General features: G+C 34.5%; 1 protein-coding gene across 2 annotated transcripts in view; it reads left to right on the forward strand.

The window, feature by feature from the left end:
- The window catches only part of LOC145678777 (uncharacterized), a 69,068-nt gene that overhangs the window by 41,251 nt on the left and 15,296 nt on the right, over positions 1 to 12,521 (forward strand). For both annotated transcript variants that reach the window (XM_081749276.1, XM_081749277.1), the window contains exons 7-8: positions 2,599 to 2,810; positions 11,704 to 11,870. In XM_081749276.1, the coding sequence (XP_081605402.1) occupies positions 2,599 to 2,810; positions 11,704 to 11,870 (379 nt within the window). The remainder of the gene's footprint in view (positions 1 to 2,598; positions 2,811 to 11,703; positions 11,871 to 12,521) is intronic.

Raw genomic sequence — 12,521 nt, forward strand, 5'->3', positions numbered from 1 at the left:
AAGTGAATAAATGATTAGAGCGAAAGCGGCCAGCGAAAGAAAAAGCAATCAAGAATCGTGGAGCAACGGAATCCATATTTCAAGAAATAATTGATTCAAGCGCTGTTGCCGCAATTACAATTAAAATTGTTGGGTATCACATAGATATTTTAAAAGCGCTTTCAAATAAATTAAACTTTAACCTATAAACTACGGGATATTTTGTTTTCAAAATATCCTGTTTCTTGTCTTAACTACGGATATTTCGATTTCGAAATGATACTACTATCACTTTTGTAACACGTTTTGTTTCATGTGTCTTCGATAAATAGGAGTGAAGAAATGGATTTCTTTGAAAACCCTTACGAAAACGCTTTAAATGTAGTTTAAAGGTTAAAGAATTTAACTCCGTAGTTCAAAGGTTAAATATGAAATGCTTATTCTCTTCTTCTTCTTCTTCTTCTTCTTCTTCTTCTTCTTATTATTATTATTATTATTATTATTATTATTATTATTATTATTATTATTATTATTATTATTATTATTATTATTTTGTCCTTGGAAGGTAATTTTGCCCTAGTTGTTTTATCAATGCTATATTTCCATGCTGAATCCAAGATATTAATACGGATGACTAAAAAATAGTGCAATAGCTATATTTCTGTTATTACGAACATAAAAGAAAACTAAACCAAAATAAAAATAAAGTAAAAGGGGGTATATGGAAGGGATGAACACTGGTCAGTGAAAAACATGAACGAGATTAATGATTATAACTATTAAAAAATTGTCGGACTAACTCTTCACTTTCAACGTGGTGTAATCAATGGTAAAAAATACTAGCAATGTTTGTCTCGTGATTCGTTTTAGTAGATACCTTGTTATTGCCTTATTTATACAATTTAGAAGTTAACTTTGTTATAATTTGCAGACATTTTAACTTCTCGCTCATCTTTTATTATTATTATTATTATTATTATTATTATTATTATTATTATTATTATTATTATTATTATTATTATTATTATTGAATAGACAACATCGGTGAGTATTTAAATTCCATTAATAATGTGTAGATTCTAAAATTTTATACTTTGAAGGTCATTTGTTGTCAAGTTTTGACATTTGAGAAGTATAATTTTTTAAAAAAAGAAGTTAAACAATCATTTAATGATCATTTTATCCATGTTACTATGATAACTAAATGTGAACCTAGTTTCTGGGTTGAAAAGACAAAGGTAAATCCCGTTTTTTTTTTTTTTTTTTTTTTTTTTTGCTCTCCAAATATTCAAATAGACAAAAAATCTGGTTTCCTGGAAAATAAAAATTGTAATTGAGATTCTTTACTTTTCTTATAACTGGAGTTTAAGATAATGTTTATCATAAATAAATCTAAAATAAATTTAATTAATTTCCCAACAGAAAACAAAGATCATTAGACTGGAGATATTGAAACAAAGTATTAAAACTTGTAGTTTGTTTCTTTAACAAAAATAATAACGATAATAAATGAGAAATAGTTATAATTAATAGAAAAGTTAACTTTAAAAAAAATAAAATGAAATCTTTGTTTTACGTCCCACAATTATGCCGGTTAGGCTAAAGGAGACTGTGATGATGACAGATGAGTGAAATGGTAGAATAAAGAAAGTGGGAGGAAACGGGAGAACCCCGAGAAAACCCATGAGCACGGTGTTTGTCCACCACAAAGTCCACACGGCGCGAACTGGGGCCGAACCAGAGACCCCAAGCACCGGAGGTGAACCCTCTACCACTGAGCCACCGCGCCCCCCTTAACTTTAGAAAAGGCTATCCCATAAAGAACTCTACTTTTGAGTGCATAATAATATAAAAACTTATTGATGAAATTAAGTCATTTACATATTACATATTCATATATTTTTGCAGTGTATACTACCTATAATTATGTATGAAATATGATATTACTCAAATGCCCTCCATGATCCTGCAGGCACTCTCGTTCTTTCAATGAAATTTTCCATAATTTTTCGGCATACTTGGCACGTCTTGTTTTGAAATTACACGCTGAATCTCGGCCTTGAGCTCTGGAGATGATCGTGGCGTTTGTTAGCGTACACACGAGATTTCAAATACCCCTACAGAAAGAAATTACATGGTGTCAAATCACAAGATCTGTGTGGCTAACTCGCATCACCATTGCGAGAAATCACCCGGCTAGGGAATCTCTCTCGTAACAAGTCCATACAATTCCTACCTGTATAAGAAACAAATAACGATCATACGCTATTTGGTGCTCCGTGGCTACTAACTACAAAGACAATAAATGAAAATTGTGTAAAGTTCAGTGCTGTCAACCTACTTGAATAGACCATACTATGCTATAGTATTCGATACTAGCGGGCACTTCAAAAGTTGTTGTCTTTATGGGACACCCTTTAAGTAGAATTCGTACCGTAATTTTTGGTAACTTAAAAGTTATTTTTAAAAAAGTCTATTGCTACTTTTAAAAAAATGGTTTCAAGTTAACAAAAACCATGCTTTAATTATAACCATTTTAGATGCCTTGCCGATAACTTGCCGATAATAAGAAACTTACATTTTTTTCTCTCTCTCTCTCTCTCTCTGTTGTTATTCAAGTGTGAACAGGAGTGTCCAGAAGGCTACTTTGGCTTAAATTGTACGGATGAGTGCACATGCGAAAATGACGCAACATGTAGCAAATCAGATGGCTTCTGTGACTGCTCACCAGGCTGGATTGGAGTCAACTGCTCCGAACGAGCTTGCCCTGATTGGATGTTTGGTACTAACTGCTCCGAAATTTGTTCCTGTGAACGAAATAGTACTTACTCGTAAGTAATTTTAACAAGATACTTTTATATAAACAGTTTCCTCCTGTTTCCGGTTATTAGTTAGTTGGTTTGTAGTTTAATGTCCTTATTCAGTACTAAAGCTATATAAAACATGGATCTACAGACTTAACCTTTCTACGCTCGCCAGGGATTTGAACGAAATTGTAGAATCTCATGTTGGGGCCCTGGGTACTCCCCTAATTATCACAAAGTCATGATTAATACATCGTCGGAAATCTTATAGAACACAGATTCCAACGACGTAACATTCGTGCAATTCTCGCCCTATTCGTAGAAGAAGAAGAAGAAAAAGAAACCGGCCTGAATTTAAATGTAATTTAAGTCAAAAGAAAACTGAGACTCAAAAAATTGGCCAACTTTGTTCCTTTCCTCCCCCATATAAGCAACAAGTGTACGTACATGCTTTACCATGTAGTAAACTACTTCATTGCTTCACATACTAATTTTTATGAGTGTATCCCCAAACTGGAAATGTCCCCCCCAAAAAAAAAACTGATGCAAAAAAAAAGAGAGAAAAGTACAAAGATTTTACACTCCCTCTCCGTCGTGGTACCCCCACATACATAAGTTGCATATTGGAGGAAAGCTTCATCCTTCAGAAATACATTGGTATCAAAATTATCTTCCTAGCTTAATTAAGGGCTGAATTATTGAGGTTTAAAACCTTCATGCAGCAGTTGCGTCAATGGATGTTTAAAGGTTAAATGTAATCTGTGCCACATAAGATTCTACCAAGAATCAAAGCTGGTTCTCCTGCCCTAAAGATACGAATATTAACCACATAATTACGATTAACTTCCCTTCTGTTTGTTATTTTATTCCTGTATATCAAGCTTTTTCAATCTTTCATATCACGACCCCTTTTATCATATCCATTTTTCAAAAAAACCCATAAGTAATTTCCGGTTTGTAATAAACTTTTTGATTCTGAGAAACGTTAATGTCGTAAGACCTTTCTATGCACAACACAGCTAAACTACGAAGTCTTTCTTGACCCATAGTGCTAGGAACGTATGTTTTTAGCCGTCTCAGGCACGAAAAGGAACGTTCACTGATTGCGAAACTTACAGGTACTGTTAGAAAAATCTTATAAACTTGATTCTAGTTTGGGAAGCATTCGTAAAGGTTCAATTCTGAAAATAAACTTAGAAGCAGTGAAAAATCATTTTCAGTCTGTCTCTCTGCACACAAATTGGAAAATAACTCTTAACTCTGATGTCAGCTCAACTTTGGAGATTTTGTAGGGGTTGCTGACAATTGTGATACTTTCTGCTGGTGGCTTGTGTTGATTCAACACGTCATGAAGTGAATGAAGAACCTGCATATCATTTTCTTTGAACTTATTGCTAATATCTGCCACAAGGATATCAATAACGGGATAGTACACTTCACGTCTGTAATATTCGGTTGCTGTCTCACACTCGGAAGAAGTATCACCACCACCCAATGTTCGTAGGATTCCTCTTCTTCGTGGAACGTTCGGTGCACTGCATCCCATGGTTTCTGCAATTTCTTCTGTCGCTGTCCACAGCGTATTGAAACTTTCCTCACTCCGTAAGGACTGAAGGCTGCAGATAGTGGCTTGGGACAAATTTTTTACAGTAGAAAAATTGGCACGTGTATTCTGTAAGTGCATGGACAGTTGATTCGTGTATTCAAGAACTCGTCTCATCAGTCTAAGACAAAACAAAAATAAAAAGTCATGAACATTTTCTATCAGTGAATGCGCGTCTGGGTCGTAAATTTGATCGTGGTCTATTTTCTCTAAAGTTTCAACTACTGGTCCAAAATTCTCTAAAACTGCACGAATAGCTTCCAATCTACAGTTCCATCTAGTGTCGCTCAAAAATTTTAATGTTATCAAATGCTTTAAGTTTTCTCCTTGACGTTGAATATTTTCAAAAATAGAGTGCCTTTTTGACGACGCTTCTATGCAGGAATGCAAACTACTCAGAACACCAAACATATTTCGAATTGCAGACATTTCTCCGCACACATAACACAATGTACAAGTTCAAAATGTGAACGTAACAATGAATATAAATGGCTAAATAGTTCACGTCCCTGGTCCTCTTTGCAACACCAGAGTACTGACCACGCATAGCGGCTGCACCATCGTAACATTGTCCTCGGATGTTATTTACGCTCAGACTCATTGATATCAACACATTTGTTAATAGTTTTGACAAACTTTCGCCATCTGTTTTTCTATCTTGTAAAACCCAATAAAATTTTCATGAACGTTTAATGTTTCATCACAGTATCGCAAAACAATTTATACTTGTTCATGTCGCTTTAAATCTTGAGTTTCATCCATGATGACACTATATATACCTGCAGTCTTCACACCATCAATTATTTTTCCCAGCACAAACTCACACATTAAATCTAGAAATTGATTTTAGTATTCGGGACTAACGTATCTAAAAGTTTTCTCTTTGTTAACATAATACCGAAAAATCATATCATGTTCTTTGGATCTTAGCGATAAGAGTTCTAGTAAATTACCTTTATTTTCACTTTCGTTATTTTCCTTATGACTTCTAAGAGGAACAAATTAGCGAGCACAATACAAAATACTATCTAGAAGTGCTTCCAAATATAATTTATTGTCGTTAACTATTTGGTTCGTCTGCGAATCTAATTTACGCGCAACTGATCCGTGCAATAGTGCGTTTCGGAATTTCGCAGCCTTAGAAATACAAGTCTTATGAGCGTTACTTGCCTCATGAATACCGAATTTATCTACGGCCTTCTTCCAGTTACGGAAACTCTCCTTAGAAAAGGTGTCTTCAGATTTCGGAATATTTCCGGAGAATGCGCGACAATAAACGCAAAAAGCACTATCTCGAGCAACGCTATATTCTAACCAACTAAATTGCCTATGCCGCTCAGATCGGAACCGGCGGCCACTTTTATTGGGGTACGTTTTCAATTGCGGTCAAAAGAGACCTAGACCTACTGCCAGAAATGTCTTTGCCTTTTCACAACCTTTGGCTGGATCACAATCTTCTGAAACTTTATCCTGTGACACTGTTTCCATAGTAGTACCGGCATTTGAATTCTTATCTTCTGAGACTTCATCTTCTGACACTATTTTCACACTAGCACTTGAATTCTTATCTTCTTAAACGCAAGAAGTAGATTGTTTAATCACTATTTCATTATCTCCGCTGGTACTGTCAATATTGCTAAGTTTCGGCTTCTTACTAAAATGTTCCAACAAAGTTTTCGATTTTGTTTTATTGGAGCACTGCATATTAGTCACAACAACTTCCTGTGAAACGTAAGAAAGGTTCAAGTACCACAGATAAAATATAAAAAATGAAACCATTATGCACCGACACACGTGAAGGCTATATATACAGAAAAAAGCTTCAAACGAACTGCTGACTGCAAACACAAGCTTCAGAATAAGTCATATTATATTTGGTTTGGGTGCCAGGGTGGCTATTAGTTACAGTAACTCGTTGTTTTAACCGTATAGTTTCTCCCTTTCCACTTCATAACGATACCAGATGTTGCTATGTTTGTGGCTTACAGGGAAAGGCAATAAAATTTCTTTTGTATTTAGGACAACAGGATTTCCGACAAAGAGCCGAGTTTTGTATGTCTCTGCTTACCCTTATAAAACACACTCTGTATCCCAGACAACAGACCGACCTGTACTTCTTTTTACCATCAACGTACACCACGTCCCCTTTCTCCAGCACGCTCAAAGTTCACTGACCTATATTAAGATGGATGTAGCAAAACATTTATTGTAAGACATCACCAGATGTGGTTAAAATCAGAGTTCCATTCCCGTTGTTATTCTAGAACTTCTTTCAGACTTAAAGACAATTTAAAATCGAACATTTTATAATAATATCAGCATAGATAAAACAAAATTTTTAATAACTGTCCATTGTCTAAGAAACCCCAGAATCAGTAAAGGAGAAGGTATATGAACATCTCTGAACATGAGCAAATTATTTCTAGATATACATGCCCCCCTCTAAAAAAAACATGCTCAGCATAAGTCCTGTCTTTATTCAAATTACAAGCATTTCTGATGTAAAAGAAAATAAATTCTGAATTTGACACTACAGTTTATAATTTATTATCAGCATCGTAAAGGAACATGTAATGTCCGAAAATGAAAAAAAGCAATACAGTGAGGTGTGAACCAATTCAGATCACATGCATCGAAAGTGAGTGACAATTACCCAGCTAGTAGTAGAGAGGCAGTGTCAGGGCTTAAAGCCGGCTCTGCATACCGACAAATCAGACTCCTGTCTGAATTTAGTTCGTGTGCAACACTTGCTACTTTACAAACTTTCTGCATTAATTTTAATTAATATTTTGGTTCGGTCTATGAAACGACTACTAATATGATTTATCGAAACACATCAGGAACATGGATCAGGAATTATTTACTTTCATTATTGACTGTGTTCTGGCAAATCACTGTGGATAAGCATTCTGGCGAGGCGGCTATTTACTGAAGCCACTTTAAGCCCTGGGCAGTGTGTATGCCTAGCGAACAGCATTGGAAAGGTGGAGCATGGGCTCGAACTCTGTTCCGACCGGCCATCCTGACCGAGTGACTGAGGTTTAACCTGATACCTTTCGTCAGGCTAGGGTCGCTGTCTTTTCACTTCCTTGTTCCCCCCCCCCCCCCTTCTCTTGGCCTGGTTAGTGGCCTAAAGACCTCAATATAGTGAAACAAAAACATACAATTAAGCAAAACGGTGTCGTATTCGCTGCAGCTCAGTTCACAGATAACACTGGATGACTATCCTAATAAGCTTCAGAAATTTTTTGGGGGGCAGTTGCCCCACCTTGCCCCCCCCCCTAAGTTACGCCTATGAATGTAGCTAATAGGCTTCTTTAATTTTTCGCTCAGTTGTTGTTTTTGCTTTCTCAATCAAACATGAATTAGCAATGTTACGGTTATTACCTTTGAGATGCGATGCCAACCCGGATAACTGTCATAAGCCACGAGATTTCGATGTGCGAATGTGCTCAGTTATTCTGGTACAAATATTCCTTTTTGTTTGACCTATATATATTTTGTCACATTGACATTTAACACGTTAAATGCCACTACTTTGTTGAGGATCATAAAAAAATGCTTTAAAATTTGTTGTGTATTTTTCTATTGATTTAGGAGGAACTTCTGAAAATTTTAATGTTGTGGTTTTACAGTATCTCCTTATGTATTATCTTCGCATTTTTTAAAATCCTTTTAACCACTTTTTATCTATCCACATTTCTCCTCCATGATATAAAATCCTTCTCGAACTGTATCTAGGCTGAAGATGGAATAGAGTTTTCCGAAAGTGCTTCCAATAATATATATATATATATATATATTTTTTTTTTTTTTTTTTTTTTTTTTGCGGTGAGTACTAGTCCTTTATGTTAGGTTAGGTTAGGCTTGCTAAATATTACCACCGCTCGCAATACTGTGATAATACAGTAGATCCTTAATTTCTTTAATATTCTTGTTATATTTGGCAATAAATATGGGACTAAAAACGTCTATATAAATAAAAAATTGAAAATAACCTTTAAAAATATTTTTCCGCTACTAGATCCTAATTACTTTCATCTTTTTCAATTTCCTTACCAATCATTGTATATTCCTCTCGCTAGCACCCTAGTAGTTTCGATCAGCAGCTTGAGAAAGCCCGTTCTATACTGAAGATACAAAGTAGGTTGAAATTGAAGCCATATTTGTATTAAAAGTAGCCTCCCATCACAGTCTGCCATCAAATCATTTTTTTCTGTGAACTAATATTTTCCAGGAACTTTATTTTGGGACATTTGTTGGATCCGAACAAATTTGGCAGTCCTCATAAGACAAATAAATATACATTTATTACTTTACACCAATAACGTGTAAGTTTATTAGCGAAAGAGTACCTTTTTATTGCGTAAAGACTGTTATACTCCTTAAAATGAAATATTTCTGAGAAGTTTTTAATATGCTTGTTGTTTTTTCTTCTTTGCTTCTACATTTACAGCAAAAATTTTAGGAGTTATAATTACAACAAATTATCGATATTACATAATTTTAAGCAGTGTTGCAAACTTTAAAAATGTTTGTTGTATCTCAGAAACGGTTTGAAATGTAAAATTATTTTAAACGGTATTATGACCTTTACGTCTACTAAAAAACTATCTGTATCATTGAATATGATATTTATCTCACCAGTTCTTCAAAATAAGACCTTTTGAAAAAAAAAAAGTTAAAACTTTTATAGATAATAGAAATAAATTGTTTTCTGTTTTAAGCACTTTATTATTATTATTATTATTATTATTATTATTATTATTATTATTATTTTCTACTTTTCATTGAAGTCACTTAATATAATTTCTTTTTTAAAAAAGATTTATAGTATACAAATAATTTTGGAGGTTGAAGGATTAAATAAAAAATTCAAAAATACATTAAATTGAATTTTAAGAACAACAGACCTAAAAGTAACTTCCCAAACTTGTGTGTGGATAGTTTCTACCCTTGGTTTGTGATGTTCCAGTTAAAAATCAAGGGTCGTAGGCGTGAAAATGACAAAATTGTGAAATTTACCGTTTGTTTGCAAAATTCTCACCGTTTATTGGCAAATAACAGGTATGTGAGTCATTGTGGTAACCCTGCTAAAACTCACCAGCTTAAAAAAGCATTACTCACTGTGAAAAGATTGTTTCTGGTGTCACTCACTGGTACACAGTTTTGTTGTAGGCACATGAGTTTCACTGTAACTATTCAGATGATGCGTAACACATAGCACTTTCGTCTATGCTATTTTTCCGTAAGCATAGAAATGTCTGTCACAAGAAAAACTCCTGTTTTTCTCTTCTGCACTGTAACGATATATGGTCAGCTGTCTGTTAAAGTCTGGTTAAAGACATTCATGTTAATCTTTGTTGAACCTGAGGTCCTATTAGTGGTTGCAGCTCAATATTCGCGTATTGAAAGCACAAAGCATTTCGCGACTCGATTTCCAATTTTCGCTCAGTTCGTTCTTTTTTAAAATTCCGATCATTTTCTTTCCTGCTCCTTGGAAGGGTCCTATTTAAGCTGTTTCTTAGCGTCCTTTGTTGGCTTCGATTCCCAGTTAAAAAAAAAAAAAATCTCCCAATACCATAGTTGATATTCATCCTCTCAGCATGTATTACGATGCTGATTGGATTGAATTATTATAAGAAGAGAGTATTTGATTTATTCCCCGCTTGGAGAAACGTCTGTTGACAAGTGTATTTATAATGCCGTCTATTTAGTTTTTTTTTTTTTACCTGAATTTTATTTCTTTTTCATTATTATAGAAATGAGAATTAAGAAAATTCTAATACAAAAAGATTGCAATTAAATTCTTCAGTGACATCTGCTTTCTGAAATACCTGTCTTTGTATAAGAAAACCATATTTTCTTTAAAACTGTTCAACATCTGTGCTTCATATTGTACCAAAAAATGTTCGATTTTTAACAATATAGCTACGATGGAGCGCCTGCGAAAATAGTGTAAAATAGGTTCATTTATAATTCGTATGGTCTAAATAATATTGTAAAATTATCCCTAACTTTCCAACTGTAGATCGTGGTAGGAACTGTATAATTTTTAACTGTTTACTAAACATTGCCACTGTCATAAAGTCTAGGAGGCTCAGGTCGGCAGGTCATGTAGCCAGGATGGAAGAAAGTAGGAACGCTTTCAAAGTTTTAACTGGAAATGCAATCGGAAAATGACTATTAGGTAGACCTAGGCGGATATGGGAGGATGATATTAAGATGAATCTCGCGGAAATAGTAATACAAAATAGAAATTGAATCCAGTTGGAAAAGGACAGTAGTTAATGCAGAGGTCTTCTGGCATTGAACCTCCGAGTTCCATAGGTCATAGTCAGTTAGAGAAGTAACTGAGTATTTCCTGGTTAGAACAAAATGACATGACATTCACTTTTCCTGAAATTTCAGATCTGTGATAGCTCTGCATACTGGTCGACCAAGACTTAAGCGAGTCGTGGTCAGATGGGAAACTATGGTATCTATGTACAGTACACATGTGCTAACTAGGAAGTTGCCATCATTAGAATATTTTTCTGCAATGTACCAATAGAATGGAATATTAGCGCCGCATGCCTTGGTTTCCAATAGAGCAAGATTTATTTTGCTTTATTTATTTATTTTTAGGGTGCATAATACTTTAGATAAGACATAATATATTCTGTAATACATTATATTACCGCAACTTTTTGTATCGGTTTTTCTTATGTTTTTATGGCACTATCTTGACTTTGATATATTTTTCGACTTTAAAGGATGGGAGACAGCAGATAAATTTGTCAATTAATTCGAAACTGTCTGTAATAAATTCAGTGAATTTATTTAACCACGTGATCATTCGTTGTAGTTACTCTTAGAGGCGTGTCCCATCTGATATTTCTTTAAGATTAAAATGTCTCATTTGCAAAATGAATCAAAAAACCAAAGTTTGTCTATCATTGATGGGAACTCATAGTCATTTCAATGTCAAAATTTAATAAATCTAAGGTCCTGCGCGTTATAGACTTTCTAATATATAGTAGACTCTGATTTAAGCACTTCCATGTTCGACTCTTCACCTACTAGGTACAAGGATCCTATATTAGCCGTTGGCAACCCTGAGGAAATTGTCTCCCGACTACATAAACAAGAGACAACTACTGTCAAGCAAATCGGGTGCATGCTTCATCAATTAGTATATACACTTAAAAACGATAGATAATACCTTACATTGTTTCAGCTTTAAGTGGGTAATAAATCACACAACTTTTTTACGAAGAAAGTTTTGTCTGGACTCAGTTTCGTACTATTGTGTTATCATTATCTTGTTTCATTTAGGTGTCATCCTTGGACTGGAAACTGCAGTTGTAAAGAAGGTTGGACTGGGCCGAAATGTAATGAATCATGTCCTCCTCGAACTTACGGTCCAAATTGCAAGTTCAAATGTAAATGTAGTAACAATAGCACTTGTTCACCAATAGATGGATCATGCATCTGTGCACCAGGTATGTAGAGGGTTCTGATTCGGTATTAATTGCGTTCTTAAATAGCAATACTGTCAATTAAATAGCAATATTTCGACAGAGTTCGCCTGAAAAATGTATAGACTCTTTGTTATCTTGTATTAGGATACTGGCATTGACAATTATTCTGAAATTTAAGTATGTTGTAGTATGGTTTTTCACCCAACAGATGTCGCTACTGTCAGCACGATTAGTGAGATAAGAAAATGGCAGGAGCAGGTGTTTTATCAGGTTTGGGAATGCCATCATGCCATGTTGGTACTGACGTTGCACTTTGATGGCACTCCCAAACCTAATAAAACACTAATAAAACACCTGCTACTGCCATTTTCTTATCTCACTAATCGTGCTGACAGTAGCGACATCTGTTGGGTGAAAAACCATACAACAACATACTTAAATTTCAGAACAATTGTCAAAGCCAGTATACTGATACAGGATTACAAAGAGTGTATACATTTTTTTCTGGCGGACTCTGTATATATGGATAAGAAAACAAGATATGGGAATTTATACAGGTAAGCATATTACAATTACAAAGTAAATTCAAAATACTTTCAGTTCACTGTCAAAAGGAAGTATATGCTGCTAAATAGAGAATTTTTATTTAAGCCATTATCAATTGTTTCCATC

The sequence above is a fragment of the Thermobia domestica genome, chromosome 2 (assembly GCF_964235325.1).
Source record: "Thermobia domestica chromosome 2, izTheDome1.hap1.1, whole genome shotgun sequence".
Lineage (NCBI taxonomy): Eukaryota > Metazoa > Arthropoda > Insecta > Zygentoma > Lepismatidae > Thermobia > Thermobia domestica.